Source organism: Neolamprologus brichardi, chromosome 6 (genome assembly GCF_056152115.1).
Source record: "Neolamprologus brichardi isolate AB-2024 chromosome 6, ASM5615211v1, whole genome shotgun sequence".
Lineage (NCBI taxonomy): Eukaryota > Metazoa > Chordata > Actinopteri > Cichliformes > Cichlidae > Neolamprologus > Neolamprologus brichardi.
The window spans coordinates 27,634,983-27,655,529 of record NC_142109.1 but is presented as its reverse complement, the minus strand read 5'-3'; the positions used below and the strand labels follow the sequence as shown (position 1 = coordinate 27,655,529).

The 20,547-nt window shown below is 39.2% G+C and overlaps 1 protein-coding gene across 2 annotated transcripts in view; it reads right to left on the bottom strand.

The window, feature by feature from the left end:
• pkd1a (polycystic kidney disease 1a) overlaps positions 1-19,393 on the bottom strand; it is an 80,142-nt gene extending 60,749 nt beyond the window's left edge. For both annotated transcript variants that reach the window (XM_087841977.1, XM_087841979.1), the window contains exon 1: positions 18,861-19,393. In XM_087841977.1, coding sequence (XP_087698103.1) covers positions 18,861-19,132 — 272 coding nt within the window. In that variant the 5' untranslated portion in view covers positions 19,133-19,393. The remainder of the gene's footprint in view (positions 1-18,860) is intronic.
• Between the last annotated feature and the right edge of the window lie 1,154 nt (positions 19,394-20,547).

Genomic DNA, 20,547 nt, shown 5'->3' with positions numbered 1-20,547 from the left:
CACACACAGCACACATATGGTTCTGTTTTACTAACGGTGTGGCCAGTGATCTAACAACTCCTTATAAGGCCTGTCTGGTGCCACTTATTCTGAGTTGGAGGATGAGAGCGCACACAAAAACACACACACACACAGCCCTCATTGACTACACTGTGCTTGGGCAGAGGGAATGACACAGGAGGAGTGGGCATGTGCTCTGCAGACAATATGAATACAAGAAAGGAAAGATCTGAAGTGAAACAAAAAGGGATGGTTTTCTTTTTCTACTAAAGAAAACTGAAATCTGTTTGAATCTGTCTTTGTTCCATCTGTGGAGAATTGAGAACAAAAAAAAAAAGTCTTTAAAGCATAGTGATAAAAACTGGATTTAAGTCAGATCATAGACAAACTGGTTTCTGCAGGCTTGCAGTGGTAATGTGGTCCAAGTCACTATGATTGAAGGCCAACGCTCCACTAACCCACTAAACACAGACTCCTCTGTGGTTGCTTTCATCTCACCTCAGCCTCCCTTTCCTCTGCTGCCCCCCCCCCCCCTGATTTCTCCCCCCTTTTTGGTTCTGCTTCTTTGTTTATTCCTGAAGTCTGCACGAGTCAGATGGGAAGGGGAGCAGGACAAAAGCTGAGAAAGCAATAAAAAACGATGGAGCTGGAGAAAAGGACAGGTGTGAAGTGAAAGCCAAGGGGAAGTTGGAGGTAGTAGCAGTGAGTGACACGGGCCAGGTGTGGAGAACAATCACCCCACTGTGGGCTGCTTCGTTTGAGAGCTGCCAGCCAGAACCTCGTGCCTGCGACAAGGGGTGAGGAGGTGGGGGAGATCGGAGTGGTCGGGTACTTTCCCTACTGCAAGAAAAAAGGGAGCACGAAATTAACAGGAAAATGGGGCTGAGGACGTTTGGTCTAAAAAGCCTGACATTCTACTTCACAGACTGGCTCGCCTTTCCTCTTTAGAACATTCTGTCCATTTTTCCAGCTGCTGCTGCCTGGGTTGTCTGGTGTCCAGCTGGCAAGTTAAGGGCAGCTGTGTGCAGCAGTTTAACACTCTTATTGAAAGAATGATACACTGACATACAAACAAACTCTTTGACATACTACCAATCCATGCAGGAAAAACGAAACTAATTGTTCTTTTCCTGGTAAATGAAAGTGAGTCAGTGCCACATATTACAAGTCATTAAATATGGGTTTAAAACAAAAACGGGTCTCTCAAGCATCTAATACAACTGTGGTGAGACCATAAAAAGGAAAAAAAAAAAAACAATCAATGCTTCCAGTGAACCACTGAAAATTATGCATCATCTTGCAAAAGGCTGAAAAACCTCTTTCTGTGACTCTGACTGTTCTTTGTCTGTCTCTACAACCATTCATCCGGTCCACTTCAAGCCCGGCAGGTGTACTGCTGTGTGCAAGTGCAGTACTCAATTTGATGAGCTGTTCTCTAACTGTGGCTAAACGTTGCTCTCTACCACTACTGACTGCTCCACTCTGTGTGTTGGCTGTTTGTTGTTTGTTTAGCTGTCTTTGTATACTAATTTTTTTTAACGTCTGTGAGAAATACCCTAGCTTAATCCTAACTTTAGACATGAACCCAACTAACCCGTAACTCTCAAACAGTTCCTTGAAAACATAATTGCAACATTTCATTAACCTGATGGTTAAAACTCAGATGATTCTAAACATCATCTGAGTTAGCTGGACATCTCATATTTATTACTGCATTGTGTGCCATGTCTGTCCAGTTGGTATACTTATTCTCACTGGGAAAAGCTAAGAAATTGTGGTGGTTGATGTTATTTATGAGCTAAACATTGACTTTTAGCACGTTACAAGGTGGTTGCTAGGCAACCACATTTTAACTTTTGCAGATATAAATCAATACACATAAATGAAAGAATCCTTTTATAAGGAGTGGGTGCATTATGGCTTAAACAGGTAATTTTAGAGTCTTACAAGGTTTGTCTGACAAAAAGTGATGGCATCATAACATATCATGCATAATTACATTTTTTTGAAATTGAATTATGCATGATATTAGGGGTTATTGTAGTAACTCAAAAATGATACACTGTTTTTAAATGGTGTTATAGGTGCAAATATTCTAGGTAACCACAGGTGGTTGCTACGCAACAGAGTACATTGTATAATCTGATATAGATAAGAACCTTCAGGGACATAAGGTCTACCGGTGTACCAAGCTTGATTGCTCAACTTAATAATAATAATAACAGTAATAATAATAATAATAATAATAATAATGATGATGATGTATAGTTTATTGATCCCCGTGGGGAAATTCCTCTCTGCATTTAACCCATTCACTCAGTAAAGTGAACTTCTGATGGTCTGAGATGAGTTCCTGGTCAAAGAAACAAACAAAGCACAGACAGACATTTTGCGTGTTATAGTACATTTTCTTCTTAGATTTCCAGTAACTAGGGCTGTGCGATATGACCAAAATCTCATATCCCGATATAAGAATTCTATCGTCCGATAACGATATAAATCACACAAATGTAACATTTTCTGTAAATTCTGTGAATCTCGGGCAGCTCGACTTGCGGGAAGTGTTCCTGCTGCGCGTCATGTAGCTGGAGTCGAGTGTTTTAACACATGCATGAAACTATACATTTTTAGACATAAGTTGTAACGGCCGCCGTTTTCTTTGTATTTATTACACGGCGTGCTGCGGGGAAAAGCTTGTTCTAACGTTTGAGTCCAAGGTTTATTTTTTAGCACCTAGCGGCTCTTTTTTTTACTTCTCATCCGTAAATAATCTGCTCTTTCACGTGATTCAGTTTATTTTGAAAAGTCTCAACAGGATCTTGAGCTTTATTGTGAAAGGTTTATGTGGAACAAGCGGACACGCCATGGTGTTACCGTCGCAGTGTTGCCAACTTAGCGACTTTGTCGCTATATTTAGCGAGTTTTCAGACCCCCTAGCGACTTTTTTTAAAGAAAAAAAGTCGCTAAAAAAGACGTGAAAGCGCATATCACTTTTACTCTCAACAAGCAGCAGGTGCTGTAATGCAGTTAGTTCTTCTTTTACTCTTTTACTCTTATGCTGTTTTGTGGATCACAAGGTTTAAAACTACTTATAAACACACACACACACACACACACACACAAAGTAACTCCACCAGAGTGCCTATTTGGGAACAACTAAGCTGTAGTGCCTCTTCTCTTCACTGTGCAATCACCTTTTGTGCAATACTTTTTGTTAATAATCAGCAGTGCAATAGACTTCATACTTGAAATGTGCAATTCACTTGTATTTTTTATTTTTATTCCTATTTATTCTATTTATCCCATTGTATATTTTATCTATATATGTCTTTGTATTTATATATGTGTGTATATATATATATTAGGGGTGCAACGATACTCGTATCGATATCGAACCGTTCGATACAGTGCTTTCGGTTCGGTACGCATATGTATCGAACGATACAACATTTTTAATTTATTTTATCAACTTTCCTTCTGACGATGCTGTCTGTGTTGAGCGCTCAGTGGATCTGCGCTCGACAGTGCAGCCTAGGCGGAGTAGTCGAACACAGATTCACTGAGCGCAGGGCAAGCTAGCTAGACAGAAGTTAAGCTCGTTGCAACATGGCAAATTGAACCTCTCCCACCCTCATTCAGATCTGGCGTTTGGAACTATTTTGGTTTTCATGTGACGTATGACCCTGAAGGTAAGCGTGTCATGGACAAAAGTAAAACAGTATGTTGGATGTGCCAGCAATGCTCAATTGGTGGGAACTAGTGTGTTAGCGCAGTTAGCTCGTTAATGTGTTGACGTCTTCCAGCCCCACTCATGAGGCGATCCGCGGTAGCTCGTTAACGGAGATTTGCCGTGTTGTGACCTTAACGTCATTTCAGATTAACGCTGACAGCACTAGTGGGAACACAACCAATATGACTGCACATTTACTCCGACATCATCCTAGTGCAAAGACAAGTGGAAGCAGACAAAAACAAGCACGCATGCTACAAACTTTACCCGAGTCATTTAGACAGCCGTTAGCACATGATTCTCCTTATGGGGACCTGATATGTTTAATATGCTGCTGAGAATATAGCCCAGAAGAAGCGTATAGTATAGCTTTTATTTTGGAAAGAGACATTTCTCCATAATAAACTCTCTTTTCCAAAGATGAGTGATTCCTCAATCAGATACAGGGCTCGCAAAATCGCTAGCCCGACGTCCTGGGGCTTTTTTCCAGTCGGGCTACCAAAATCTATCTCTGCCCTGCCCGTCGGCCTATCGTAGGAAGGAAAAATATATGTCAATGCTTTTGCATTCTTTCGGAAATGTAGCTGGGTAATTATGTCATTGGCATCGGCCACTGTCAATATGTGACATACTGAAATCGCGTTTGAATTTGCGCTTGTTTTTTGCTTTCACTTTGCAATCGCGTGAACTGTGTATAGAAAGCGACAGTACTGATTGGTGAGTGATGATAATTTGCGCACCAATTCCTCTGACATCGTCTTATCAATCGTTAGCTTACTATGCAAACATGACAAGTGAAATCTCCTGCAGCTTAAACATGTGAGAGGTTGATCGCGCAGAGAATCGCTGAGCGTTACGTTAGTGCGTGTGTAAAAGCAGCAGGATATATATTTTAGTTCTGCTGAGCCAAATAAGACAGGTCAGGGTGAAGAAGTGACAAAACGGAAAGGTTATGACAAATCAGACTATAAGGCAAAAAGAAAGTGCAGCTTTATGGTTTCATGGACAAAAGAATTTCTGTGGCTGCAATATGACGAGCTAAATAACCAGGGCTGCACATAAGTGGTCCGCAGGTGCGCATTCGCTGTCAAAATAAAAACCCGCACAAGATAAGAAGTTGCAACGCCTGTTTGCGTACATAAGATTTTCAGGAGGAGGACAGACATTTGTTTAGAACTCTTAAAGATGTCGAAGAAGCTCCTTTAAGCAATTACTGTGATGTTCCTCCACCTCCAAAGAAATGTCAGAAGGAGTCCGAACCACAAAAGAAGCACGTATTCTCGGAAAAGTGGTTGCAGGAGGTGAGCTGGCTTCAAACAAATGATGAACGCACAGAGATGTGGTGCAGAATGTGCCGTGAAAATTTAATAAATGACAAATTAATAAAAAGGCATGAACATTTTTTTTGTATCGAAAAAATATCGAACCGTGACACCAAAGTATCGAACCGAACCGAACCGTGAATTTTGTTGTATCGTTGCACCCCTAATATATATATATATATATATATATATATATATATATAATATTCTTAACTCTGTAACTTCTGTCGGTGCTGTGCTTTTTGGAAAAACAAATTTCCCAGAGGAACCTACCCGAGGGATTAATAAAGTTTTATCTATCTATCTATCTCTATCTATTTCGGGTCACTTTTGCCGGTCCAAGCCCGGGTAAAGAAGCAGGGTTGGAATTGTGACATTAAAAAAAACAATAATTGCTAAAATAAATTTAATTTGTAGTTCTAAATAAATTCTAAATGCATTTAGGACGTTTTTTACTCACTTTATGTCTCTTCCACATGTTATTTCTCTCTCCAACAACATAGATTACAATTACATTAGCATGACCAATTATGCAAATTAGGCGATGACGTCATTTAGCGACTTCTAGCGACTTTTAGGACAGCCAATAGCGATTTTCCTTACTGAGGAGTTGGCAACACTTTACCGTCGTTGTTGTTAACCACAACGCATAAAAACAGGGGCTTGTCCGTCTGTAGTGTGGTTATATTAAATATAAGAGAAATAGAGAACTTTAAGAAATTAATATAGCCACTACGGTGACCATCAAAACGATGAAAAAATGTTGCCGTAAACAGTTTATTTTGCGACACCACGAAACAAACGATAGCGTAAAATGAAACGATATATATCGTTATTTCGAACAGCCCTACCAGTAACAACCAAAATTTCCATCTTCTGCATGTTGTAGGCACAATCAAACATATATTTATCAAGTGTATCCTTAGAGCTGTCCTTTTCAAAACTTTAACTTTTACAGCTGCATTAATGTCATGTGCTTGGGGGGGACATCTTTGAATTGTTGCTAACAAAAAATACAGAGTTACACTCCAAAACAAGCCTCTGCATCAGTTGATTTTTAAATACAAAATCTTACAAGATGTTTGGAGATGATTGTGCTTTGAAACACAGTCGGTAAAGATCTCTGAAAACTTTGCAAACAAATACTGCTTCTACTACTTCTCATCCTGTTATATTTCCATAAACCAGCCACACAACACAGGCTCCGTTCACACTGCAGGTCTTAATGCTCAATTCCGATTTTTAAGTTATTTTGTTATTTACATAATAATGTAAATAACCTAATAATTATCCTTATTGCTGTTTTAGAGAGGAGCGGTGCTTCAAAGGATAGTTGCAGATTTTTGTCAGAATCTGCAGATTATAGAGTACAAATAAAATGTTCACGTTTCTCCAACGTTGTCTTCCCAGCAGTTTCACCGGATGGCCAGGAAGCGTTCGTGATGTCTTATCCGGCGCTTCTCCGGCGCTGATAATTGGCGTCTGTCTCGTGTCAGTGACGTAAAAGACGGATTTAATGCGGCTTTCTGATACATCGGATATGATTCAGTACCACATACGAAAGGGACCCAGATCGGATTTGAAAATATCGGATTCGTGCCGTTCACACTGTCATACCATGATCGGATATGGGTCGCATAGGGTCAAAAAAATCGGATTTGATGCGCTTTCGCCTGCAGTGTGAACGTAGCCTAAGAAACATGTGTGGTGTCTGTATTATATAAGCTGTGATGCTGCGATGTTTTGTTGCTGACCTATAAGGCATTTTTCCATGCATATTTTCAGATGGTGGATTTTTTTATACAATTCTACTAAAGCTGAATTTGTAGCATTAAAGTGAAGAAGATGTGTGACTCATAAACAAATCCATGAAACCTCCAAAACGATTCACAAACTGCACAAACTGCGCCAGTGCACACTGGAGGTGACAAATCTCAATCTTTAGTAGTGGTATATATACCTAAGCAGAGCATTTACTTGACCACAATCTACGTGTTTTCAGTTATATTCCTGTCTGCAAATGAAACACAAACACATGTGCTGGTTTGTTGTAACTGTGTCAAGTAAAGGTAACCCACAGACTGTATATAAAAGATGGATGCAGCCGCTATCATGTCACAGACTGGTTAATGAATTTGCATTTTTAAGCCACGAGCTGAACGTGTTGTCTGTTATCTTGGTGTTTTGAAACTGATGATGAGTGAGGGGTTGATTTGACTAAAAAGGAACACTGTATGCTGACATAAGCCCACAACTTGCCAATCACAAGGTATATTGACCCTGCTTTATCATTCCTCTTGACTCTAATAGGGACCATAATTCATAAATTAAACATCCTACTGTATTTAATGAGACATGAGAATACTAAAACCACGCATACTCATCAGAAAAGTGTTACGTGAGGTCACAGAGTAGAGGAAATCAGACTTCTTATTGTGATCAGAGTAGTCACCTACTTCTGGCTATTACAAAACATTTAGGCACTTCCATAATGGTTTCATTTTTCAGACCCGGAAGCTAAATTCATGTCTTATATACAATCTCTAATTAATCTAAAACAGGGGAATCCGATTTTTCTTGTTCCATAATAAAACTTTCCCGACCTAGTTGCAGTTTTAATGCATCATGCAGGTTGCATTTAGATTTTGATCATATGTCTGAGTGTACATATTTCAAGCACTGGGCTTAGTTCTCATGTATTGATAGTCTAAGGCAGGGGTCGGTAACCTGCGGCTCTTTAGTCCTTATAGTGCAGCTCCGCGTGGTTTGGGAAAATAAATTAGAAGTATTTAGCTGAAGTGTATTTTATTTATGTTAGTTTTTTTTTTAACTTGTAGTTCTAAATTGGAAGATTGTTGTGATATTGACATATAAAAATAAAATTTTATTTTATTATCTTTTCATCGCTCAAAATAAGCGTCACACTCGCGGAAGCCGGTGTGCATTTATCGAGACTTTCAACCCCAGGTAGGCCAATTATGGATCTTCGGATCCACATTATGTCAGCAGCTCCACTGAAAACTATGTTAAAAACAAACACCGCTCACGCCTCACAGATGACAGCTTACAGTCCTGGGTAAAGATGAAAGTACAGCCCCATTGTAAACGTATCACGGCAGACCCGACGATGTTTCTATGAACATGCTTTTCAGCATCTATTTATTGACCACTTTTCACACACGGTTGCTGTACGCATACAGCCGGCTGTAGCTTTTCAGCTCACAGCCCTACACAAACCAACAACAGCATAGATAGCACAGACGTTAAGGAGGCGAGGCGTGATTGCGGGTGCCGCTCAGGTGAGTCCGCCTCCCCTGCAGTGGCGCTGCAGACCGCACCCCGCCACACACATTAACCTGGCAGAATTTTGCAAATATCTATTTTTTTTTAATTTTTCAGCAGCATAGTGCTTTTTTTTCCAATTATTTTTTAAAAGTCAGGTCAAGGCTCCAAAAGCCCAAAGGCGATATAAGGGTGGCGGCTCACAACAGTTTTTGTTTGCTACATGGATCATTTTAGTTCAGCTGGGTGTCTTTCCTTTTGTTATATTTCTTTAAGAGTTCAAAATGTGTTAATTACATAAATAAAATGTAATTTTCTCTGTAGCACTTCATGTATTTCATAAGCAACACATCTTAGTTGTTCACACAAAGCATAAAATTAAAAAACGATATATATACGTGTTATCTTCATTTTAGATGTCAAAAAGTATTTGCGGCTCCCAGTGTTTTCTTTTGCGTGGAAACCGGGTCCAAATGGCTCTTTGGGTCTTAACGGTTGCTGACCCCTGGCCTAAGGCTATCAAAGTGTGTACATGGAGTTGTAGAGACCAGCATTTTTGTTTAATTTATCTTGTTTGTAAAATCTGGAAGCACCACATAAACTGATGCAACAAGTGAAAAGGGAATGGTGGGAACAAAAGAGAACACAAAAAATGAAGTCTGTCACCTCCAAAACCATAGAGACAAGCAGAGCTTCAGCAGCCCTGACAACAGAGGCTGGCTGCCAGCACAATCTGTGGTGAAGATGATGACTACTTCAGCTGAGTCCTCCACACCATCATCTGGCAGCCCTTCATCTTTTATCTTCTGATTGGTCTCTGTTACTGTGCTCTCTGCTTGTTGAATCAGTTTCAGGTTCATTGGCATGAAATCAACAGAGGATCCACTGTGCTCACAAATGACACAATGCTTTTGGTTTATTTTCTTTTTCTTATGTCTCTGTTTTAGTTTCATTTTCCTTCAGTAATTTTGATGAGGTTGCATTGAGAGAGAAAAAACAACTCGAATGATAACTCATATTTCTTAACTAAAAAATGCAAATTGGCTTGTTATAAATTTTAATCATGTCCTTGGATTGAATGTAAATGAACCACGGTGCTGATCAGCATTTCATTACAGTTTTGGCAGGTTTGTAATTCCAAGTTTAGAGGCAAACAATTCACTTTTCAATTTTCAGCCTCATAGGCCCTTATTAACATTTAGCCCATGGATTGGAGCGTGTTATTCTGGGATGTCTTGAAGTCTTTGACTCTCTGCAGCATAGGCTACACAAACAGAATGTGTTTCTGCAATTCTCTCATATACACACAAAGACATGCACAAGCAACAGCGATCATTATGCACGAGCTACACATGTAAACACTCGCGTTTTGGCTGTTTATATCTAAAAGCGGGGAACAAAATCCAATTACTGCAGTCTTTTTTTTTTTAATGGGGTAACAGGAGGGAGAAAAGTCTGCTTTTTAACTGGGGTAAAAGATAAATGTTTCCTATGTGATCAACACCTGCATTTTTCACTCTAGAAATGTAACTCAAAAAAGCACCTAGTTTATAAATTAAAGATATAATCTATACACGTACCCCTTTAGTCATTTTATATTCATTTTCCATCCTTCAATTTTCACATTAAAATTCAATGCAGATGTTACTATATTGCTGAGGTAGAGTGTGCTTCATGTATCTAAAGGATACATGAGTCAGTCTTTGTAACTGAAAGGTTTTGCCAAAGTGAATCCATCCATCTCCCCTGATTGGAAAAATATTGAATGAATCCCTAATGCAGCCCTAATGTAAAAGAAAAAAAACTTGAAGCATGTCTTCATAAGACATTATGACTTTATGCATTAGCCATACCATGAGCATACACCATGTTATGATAAATTACTTTAATTAAGAAGTCATGCTTTGATTATCAAGGGTATTCTAGAGAATTGGAACACACACTGCATTTTTTGCCCTTTCCCCCAGTAATCTCTAACATGCAGTCTCTGTTCTGTGTGCAATTGTTGCTGAGAGTAAGGTGTGTGTCTTTTGTGCAGCAAGACATTTTCATTTTTCTGCATTTTACTCATCTTGAATGCCCCTGCTGATTTGATAAGTATTAATTCATTGGTATTGATTATGCTGCAAATCAAAAATAAATAACATTTGTTCTACATGAACACTGTCCTCTGTAGAAATCAAAAGTGCATTTATTTCTGCATTTTCTGAGACAGTCAAAGCTACACAGGTCCTAACTTTATTTATATATATATATATATATATATATATATATATATATATATTAGGGGTGCAACGATACACAAAATTCACGGTTCGGTTCAATACTTTGGTGTCACAATGTTCATGCTTTTTTAATTTGTCATTTATTAAAATTATAAATATATATTTTAACTCAAAAGTACAGTTTTTAAATTTAATGTTGCTGAAACAACAAAGTAATAAAAAAATAAATCTATCTGATTGAGAAATCACTCATCTTTGGAAAAGAGAGTTTATTACAGAGAAATGTCTCTTTCCAAAATAAAAGCTATACTATACGCTTCTTCTGGGCTATATTCTCTGCAGCATATTAAACATATCAGGTCCCCATAAGGAGAATCATGTGCTAAAGGCTGTCTAAATGACTCGGGTAAAGTTTGTAGCATGCGTGCTTGTTGTTTTTGTCTGCTTCCACTTGTCTTTGCACTAGGATGATGTCGGAGTAAATGTGCAGTCATATTCGTTGTGTTCCCACTAGTGCTGTCAGCGTTAATCTGAAATGACGTTAACGCCACAACACGGCAAATCTCCGTTAACGAGCTACCGCGGATCGCCCTGTGCGTGGGGCTGGACAGCGTCAACACGTTAACGAGCAAACTGCGCTAACGTAGTAGTTCCCACCCATGCAATTGAGCATTGCGTGGCACATCCGACATACTGTTTTACTTTTGTCCATGACACGCTTACCTTCAGGGTCATACTTCACATGAAGACCAAAATAGTTCCAAAGGCCAGATCTGAATGAGGGTGGGGGAGGTTCAATTTGCCATGTTGCAACGAGCTTAGCTTCTGTCTTGCTAGCTTGCGCTGCGCTCAGTGGATCTGCGCTACAGTGCAGCCTAGGCGGAGTAGTCGAACGCAGATCCACTGAGCTCTCAACACAGACAGCATCGTCAGAAGAAAAGTTGATAAAATAAATAAAAAATGTTGTATTGTTCGATACATATGCGTATGGAACCGAAAGCACAAACCTCCTTACAATTGCTCTGGTCACTAACAGATTCCCATGGTCATGCACAGAAGATGCAAACTACGCTTACATGACAGACTCTATTTGTTTATCTTTTTAAATGTTTACTATGCAAACCATAAACACAAAATGTTTGCCTTCAAAATAAAAGCTGTGCCTTTTGAATTATGGTTTTTCAAAAGGCACAAATTTTACTGTTTTCAGTTTGCTTTGAACTTCTTTAAGTTTTACTATTTAGGAGTTTTTTGCAGATAGGCTGACATGCTCCCTGTAAACTATGGGCAACTGCAGCAATCTGCTAGTGACCAAAGCAATAACAAAGAGATTTCTGGTACAGCACCCACTTTGCAACTTTTGTCACCGAGCAACAGGCAGCAACCTTCATAACTACTCATCAACCAATTGGGGAGTAACCGTTTTCCTCCTCCTCCTGTGTGACTGAGGTCTGAGAAACTATGCATGCTCCTAAATGGTTACAAAAGCATACTTTGACAAGTTCTGATAAACTAGTCAAACCAAATAAGACAACTGTACAAATTATACCTGTGCTCACTCTGCTAAGGACACCAGTGTGAGATTGAAGGTAATTTACTAATACCACTCCACTATTTAGAAGCAACTGCAAAAGTGCAAAAACAAGTGAAAGGACCTTAGAGAAAAGGTCACACATACAGCTTTTTCTCTGCACTATTTGTTAGATTGGCAAAAAAAAACAAAACAGGAGGGCTGTGAAAATAAAGTGCAGAAGAAGACCCAGACAGACTGGATTTGAGACACAGCAGCACGTATCACTCTGGGAAATAGGAATTACCAGATTCAACTAAGTTACCATTCAAAACAGAATCACTGAGTGTGCTGTAGGTGCAGAGAGGGAGTAATGTGACAGAAACGATGAATAAGATGAAAAATTGGTAGCAAGGAAAAAAGCAGCTTCAGAGTGAGTCATTATGACCCAAGTGCATTCAAGTCTAGATAAGCGTGATAGAAGTTTGTGTGAAGAATGCAAGTGTGAGAACTCCAGGAAGACTAGAGGTATGAACATCAAACTCTGGCTATTTTTTCTTTTCTTAATTTATAGGTGAGCAAAGATGCACTGATGCAATCACAATTCTGGATGCAACTTAAAGAAATCACCCCAAAAAAATTTTAACAGAAGGATAAAGTGTGCTGGATAAAGATCCAAGCATGCCAGCAACCTACTGAAACAATATTCTCTTAAGAAGATAATGGAATAATCATTTTGATCCTTGTGAAGGATCACAGATACGGTTACATGAATACACTGAAGGCTTGGGAAAAGGAAAGCTTTACCACAGCTATTGCAGAAATTATTCCATGCCCAGATGATGTCCAATTTAATAACAAACTACATATTAAACCACAAGTGTGTTTACAAGAACTTTCTCTCTTGCCCCTTTTTAACTGTACATCTGTTCTGTTTTTTTTAAAAATTAAAGACCAACAAATGTATTTTTCTAGAATATTATTGCTATTGTTTCTTTACGATAAGCACCACCATCTTTAATGCTTTTTAGTATTTAAATATTTCTTGGGAACACTGTAAATCCTGCGTGCAGTATAACTTTAAAGAACACTAGTGCCATTTTCCCCTTTTTTTTAGCATAGTTATTTCTATCAACCCCTCTTTGCATATTAACAACCATGATTGGTGTGACTGATGTGACGGAACATCTCATTTACTTGTTTAGAGGGATTTTGAAGATTAAAATGAACTCTTTCAGGAAACAGTTTGTGGTGTGAGACTGCTGTTAAAATGGTTATCTCAATTAACTTGATTTATGAGTAGTGTAATGGACTATAGAATTTATTTATAACCGAAAAGTATTTAAAAATTAAGAACTTATGTCTTCTCAAAAGAAGAAAATTGTGACTATTAAGTCAAAACTGTATTGTGTTCTTTGTGTTACGCTGTTACTTCCTAGTCTGCATGTGTGCATTCTTTTTCAGGCTTTTTTCCCTCTGTGAACACAACACATCTGGCCGACGTTTTGCTGGATAAATTGCAGTCAACTATGTGAACGATGCCCACATGTGTATAAATAAGCCTTTGAGTATGACAGAGCAGTGTATTTTGGTGGGAACTTGTGAGAGAAAAAAGGCTTGCAGTACTACAAACCAACATTTTAAGGTGCTTCTTGATTAGTTGCAATCAGTCCGTGCAGTAACATTCCCTCCTCAAGTACACTTTCATTATCATCCACAGGACATTTGTATTATTGTATTTACTTTGCGATATAAAGCGCCTTGAGGCGACTGCTCCTGGGAATTGGTGCTTCATTGATCATCAACTGAGGTAACTTGAACTGAAGTCGAATAAAATGTAAAATGTCGCCTTAGGAGAAGAGCGGGTCATTTAATAATCAAAAGTTTAGTGGTTCGATCTTGAGCTCTTCAATCCTGCATGTCAAAGTGTCCTTGGAGTAAAAGGAACTTCAATTGTCCCTGATGCAATACAGTGTGCATGTGTGTGGGAGGGTTAGTATGTACTGTAAAAGCACTTTGAGAGGTCAAAAAGTCTAGAAAAGGTACATAAAAATGCTAGCCTATTCACTAAATCACACTGATACCGTTTTTACAGCTACTTTTACTACGCAGACTTTCCTAATGCTGTTTTGTTTTTGGTGCACATGTGACTCTCCACACAATCTTTCCCATTTGCAAAACTCATGTTATTCAGATGTGAGATAAAAGATCGACAAGGATATTTTTGAGGAGTCAGATGGTACCAAGAAGCCTTTTTTATGTTAAATTATGTTTTGTTTTGTTTGTTCACAACAAGCTTTCATTTCTGATGGGGAGTATAAGTCCACCTCTTCCAAACAGACCTAGGGTTAGATTACCATAATAGAAAATAAATCTGTGCATAGCGATATAACATACCTGAGCACATTGCAAACTTACAATTGAGAAAACATCCTAAGAAATCTTCACTGCCAAAACATCAACATTCAGATGCATGACTTTCTTCTCCAGCCTGCCGCCACTCCACTAAGTTAATGATAAACCAAGACATTTCTGGCAACCCTGATTGAAAAGTACTGAGTGCATGAAGGCTGAGACAAGCTACACACTTGTTTCTTTCTGCTGCTATGAAACATTAAAAGCAAGGTATCGTTAATTGCGAGCGCTGATAATTTCATTCGCCAATTTAAGAATCGTTAAGGATTTGGCACCCATCATACATTTCTTTGAGTTAAGCAACCTTTATTCTGAGGATTTTTTTTTTTAAGCTAAAGACATGAGCAGGCATACACAGTGAAAGGAAGGATGGGAGCTGGCTCTTCTTCTCTCCCTGCTTCTTTCCTCATTCTCTTATTTATAACTGCCTGGAATGTCTGCACTTCTGTTAGTGATGTCATCAGTTACTTTTGTCATGGTAACACAACAAAATCTCCCCTGCATATGGTCAGTACATTCAATCTTTCCTACTTTATTAACCCTGGAGAAACCATGGGGTCAAATTTGACCCCATGGTTTCTCCAGGGTTAAAGTCACTCAGTGTGTGTGTGTGTGTGTGTGTGTGTGTGTGTGTGCGCGCACGTGCATGCAGGTGGTCGTAAGACCGATAACCACCTTTAGATCTGGAGATGAGGGCAGAAAGGCAATGCAGGAGACAGTGAGAGAATTTTTGATTTTATAGTCTCACCTGTTCAAAAGCTGTCTCGAAGCCCCAAGACCCATACACAGCCAACACAACCAGAAAATAAAGTAGTTTAAAAACATATCGGCCTGCCTGCAGTGGGGCTGTGTGTGTATGTGCATCTTGCTGTCATGGCAACACCACAAAATCCTCCTTGGCAGAATAGATAGGAGAAGGTATGCATGACCACAAGTGTGTTTAAATTTCAAACAAACTGTGCTACTGCCTAAAACACAGTCTGTAGCGATGCTGAAGAACTGAAGAGCTACTTTACATGTTACATGGCCCGAATAATAACTACGTTGTTTGTTTGGTGCACTGTGGTACCGTTCTTCAATGACAATGCCAGTGCGTGGAGCCTACAGCTATAGCTACAAACATCAGTGCACAGCATTTATTGCAGCGGAAACTGAAAAGCAAAGTTAACGGAAAGTATTTTGTGCTTACTGGAGTGCAAGTACAACCTAACAATGTCAAAAAGTATTGCATACCCACACAAGTATGGTCAAAAGAGCCAAACGTTAGTCTTCTCTCGTGTGCCTGTAACACTATTTGTTTTTATAAACACTATTAAAAACTACTGCTGTTTTTTGTTTCGTTTTATTAATAAAGGCAAGTTTATATTACTGTCTGATCAAGCTATTTACAGAAACAACACACACACACAAAAACTTACAGTACTGAAAACATTTCTAGTTCATTTTCTCTGCCTTATGTCCCGGGACTCGTACAGCAATGCTATGATGTGCGTCCCAAGAATATTCAAACAAAACAACGGCACTTAAAAAAAACTTAGTTTCATTTTACAAGTCTGTCCCAGAACTGCAAAAGTCTCCGTATGAAGTGTTAAGAGATTTTATTATGTGTGTGGGTTGGAGCAGATGGACTGATGTATAACGGGAATGCTTTTCTCCAACTGCACTCTGCAGTATGTTAAAATATTTCACAGCCACTGGATGTTTTTTCTTTCCACCAAGGGTGTGTCTAGAACATTTAGATTTGGGGCCAGATAGGGGCAAAGACAGAATGGAGAGGAGCTGGTGTTTAATGGATGTGAAATTAGTTTTATTAAAGTCTCGGTGTAGCTGACGTATCTTTGCTTCAGTTATTTTGCAGTAATGAGACACATTAGAAAGGACTGGAGAAGGCAAGGAGAAAAGAATTGGTGGCAAAAAAAAAAAAAAAAGCTCTTTCCTAGCAATTTCTTCAAATGGAAATGTGGTATTTTTACTGAAAGAAAAGTAGAAATTAAACAGGGAAAAGGCACAAAATCCATTTAGACCTACAGCATGTGTTCAGGGTAGCATCCCTACGCCTATAGCTTGATCACAGAGACTTTTCCTGCATCTCTCTCTCACAAAGCAGAGAAGTTGTGAATGCTCTCTAAAGCCAGCCACAGTTAAATTAAATTTCATGGTGAGACACTACAGCATTACACTGGGTCCTATCCAGTTTTCCCACAGCTAAATAATGTTAATAAATGTGTACCGACAGAAAAGTGGATGCACAGTTATGCAAAGAGGACTAAGGACAATATTACTAAAGAGTAAAATAAATAAATAAAAACACGCTTGCTCCGTTATCTATTAATCATTTACAGCATCGCTCCTTGTGGATGACTAAAGGACAGTCATTTACTGTGAGCGCTGAGTTCACATCTATTCAAGCTCAAATCTGTAGTCGGCTCCTCCAAGGTATCAAATTCACATACAACAGTGACAATAAACTAGCCTGACACCGCTTTAAGACAGACAAATCATTCACTGCCTATTCATTTTTGTGGTGGTTATTTGCTCCAAGGCTACATTTTTAAGTCTGGTAATAATCTCTTAAATAGAAAAGCTATTTATTTCTAATGTAAAAAAAAAGACCTGTAAGACCTGATCTGCATGCTGTAGAGATTCACAGTAGCCTTAATGACTCTTCTCTGCATCTACTAAAAGATGTTAAAAGGACAAAGATGATTTTAAGAGAGCTAACAATCCAGACCTGAACTGTCATCTCTCTGCCTCAGACGGACCAAAGGCCATTATTCAGAAATCGCTGCAAGTAAATGACCTTTTTTATTCTTTAAAGTTCAGCCTGCGGCATTATTAAATGAACAGCTGAATGTCTCAGCCTTCTGTGAAATCAGATTTAACTTTGCGTAAAATATTTGCTATCAACCATATGTGTCTGCCTATTGAGTAGGACACAAGTAGCTAAATTAGTAAGGACAGTTAAGTTCACAGCCAGCCGCCTTTACGTATGACTTCCGCTGGTACAGTAGGGTTAAGGAGGTTTATCTACTTTGATGCAATTAACGCTCCAACAAATTCCAAAATGAGACATTAACATTCAGATAAATCACAGACAGACAGTGCGGCAGAGTCTGTCTCTAATTTATCTGTCTCTAAACAAGCCACTTTTCTTCTTTTATGCAAACACTACCACTAAAGGTCAGGTGATAATAGGGGATCCAACTGAAAGTAGAAGCCCTCTATACAAATACAACCAGTGTACCTCCAGAGTGTTATTTACTTATAAAACTCTGTGTAAACAAAATTATAGCGCTCATTTTGTGTCCTAAAGCAAGACCTGGCCAATACAGCGTGCACTGATTATGTGCCTGGTATTTATAGTAAAGTCTTAAGTTAAATACTGTAAAGAAGGGTAGTTTCAGTAAAAATAAATAATGAATAACATATGGCTTCCATCGCACAGAACAGAATGTTCTGCTGCAGCTACACCAGAGGCTCGAGTCTGATCTGCTCCACCTTTGGTTTCTGGTCACCAACTTATTAATACCAACAAACGGGGAAAAAAAAAAGATGCGCGCACGCAGAAGCACGCACGCACGCACGCCCACACACAGTCACCAGCAGTCAGTCCTTCTTTTGACATAAAAAGTAAACAAAAATTGTATTAATTATTATTATTATTATTCTCATTATTGTCTGATTGCCTCCACATAGTATTTATTTTTCAATCAGTTTTGGCTTTGTTTGTGTTTTTACTACACTGGTGCACCCTGAAGACCATCAAAGCCAACTTAATCAAATCTCCACATCTGTCAGCGCGCTTATACGTTCAGGACGCCACAATTTATTCATGTTTAATTAGCTAATTACTGTATCGATTACTTGGATAATTACAAATGCTAATACCATAAATATTTTTCATGACGTACCAAGGGGGAAAACAAACAAACAACAGAAACTTAAAGCCAAAAGCGGTAGTTAACAGGATTTTTTCCACCAACAGCCCCAAACAAAGGAAATTACACATTTCCACTGAGTTTAATAAGCAGAAGAGACACAAACGCTCACATTTTAAAAGTTTTGATTCACAACGATTAAGTCTGACTATTTTCCAATCAGCTGATCTAATTGATTAAACATTTGACCCCTTTAATTACTACAGAACAGCAGCATAAACAATAAATCAAAAACTCACGTCATGTTAGCTGTTAGGAATAATGGGGTACACGCATATGGGGATATAACAAGCGGGCTGATAGACAAGAACCCCAGATGAATTTAACTTTTGCGTGTGTTACGCTTGTTTTGGGGTGATAAGTTTGGTCAAACTGGGTGAAAAAACTCTCCACTGTGCATTCATATCCTGTGCAGCCTGTTTTGGTTTCTTTACTTACAACACATTGGTGGCCAGCGGGATCTCTTCCGCCGCAGGGGCCCTTTCCAGCCCGATGTTGGAGCAGTTGACGACGCAGGACTGCTGGGGCCCCAGTGGACAGCTGCAGTTAACGGGACAGGGACTGCAGCTCTTGCCGCCGTCCGCCTGCGCCGCGGAGCCCCATACTTCCAAGCAGCAGAGCGCCACAAGCAGACTGGAAAAGAAACTAAACCTCGGGAGGCAGACGCCATGTTTTCGCTTGGATAAAGTCTGTCCATTTCCACAAGGCATAGCTCACTCACATCTCATCGCCTCTGATGGTGTAAGTCCTCACAGTCTGGGAAGGAACAAAATGCACGGAACAAAAGCAAAAACACGCGCGTCCTTTTTCCACGGCTTTCATATAAGGAGACAAAAACAGAAGAAGTCATTAACTTTTTCCACACCGTTATCTGTCTTTGTTTTCCCAGCGTTGTTTTTTTTCTCCTCGTATCCCCTTCCCCTGAAAATGTAACGGAGCTTTTCCAGAATCCTTTGAGGAGAAAAAAGTTTTGGAGAACTTCCTCCCTCCCCCTTTTTCCATATCATGCAGTTCCACGAGCCGCCACTGTGACCTGGCGAATAGCCTGCTTTTTCTTCTCAGTTGAATTAATACAATGTTAGACTGATTACCCCTTAAAAAAAGGTAAACATTTAAAGTGAAAGTTACTGAAAAAAACAGCTAGAAAATGGCATGTACAGTTTTTTTCAAGTTGCCAAAATAATAGATTGAAATAAACGCAGTTTTGAAGTTCATATGCAGGCCTCAGATTTCTGGTATTTTTTCTCTGATGAGGGTTACTCCTTGTTAGAGGGCCTGGGTAAAAGATTCATGGGTATTCTCTGTTTGTTTTTCCTGATAAAAGTCGAAGCTTCTTCACTTGCCCAACTGGCAACACAGCTTCGATCAATCCTTCATTCAAAAAAGTTGAGATGCTGTGCAAAAGGTAAAGCAGAATGCAGCCACTTTAAAACCCACATTTGGTTAAAATTAGTAGAAAGAAAGCATAGGAAACGCTGCGAGTAGGAAATGTTATTGATTCTGTTATCGGTTTTTGAGGGGAGAATATATGGTCATTTTAAATTTGACGCAAGCAAGACATTTTAAAACATTTGAATAAAGAAAGAAAGAAATGAAAAGTCAGTACCACCTTCTTTGTGGGCATTTAAAAAAGAACCTTCTAGAGCAGAGCTGGACTGGCAATCGGGCATACCGGGCATTTGGGCCATATGATTTTTCGTTTTAATGTTTGTTTTTGTAACGGTATAAACAATGAAAGGTGGTGGATTAATTAATTGGCCAATTGGTCGTGATCGACTCTGGGCTTACAAAACACTCGTAGGTGAAAAGGAAACGATTTGTCGCCTACTTCAGCTAGAATGAAAAAAGACACAAAGCTGGACTTATTCTGCGTCTTTACGCTGCACAGCTGCCTCTTCTCATCTTCTTTTCTCCCCTGTTGCTACTTCAATCATGAAACTGATCAATGATCAGCTGATCGGGTTTTCTGTCTCGCCCTGTCTCTCTTGTTTATCGCCCAGAAAGAAGAAACAAGCGGATGCAGCGCTAAACAACAGCAGCACGTTTAAGCTTGATAAGCTGTTAGAATTAATTTGATATTACTTTTGTAGTATCAGCTGATGTTTGCTGGAGCCACAGCCGTAAA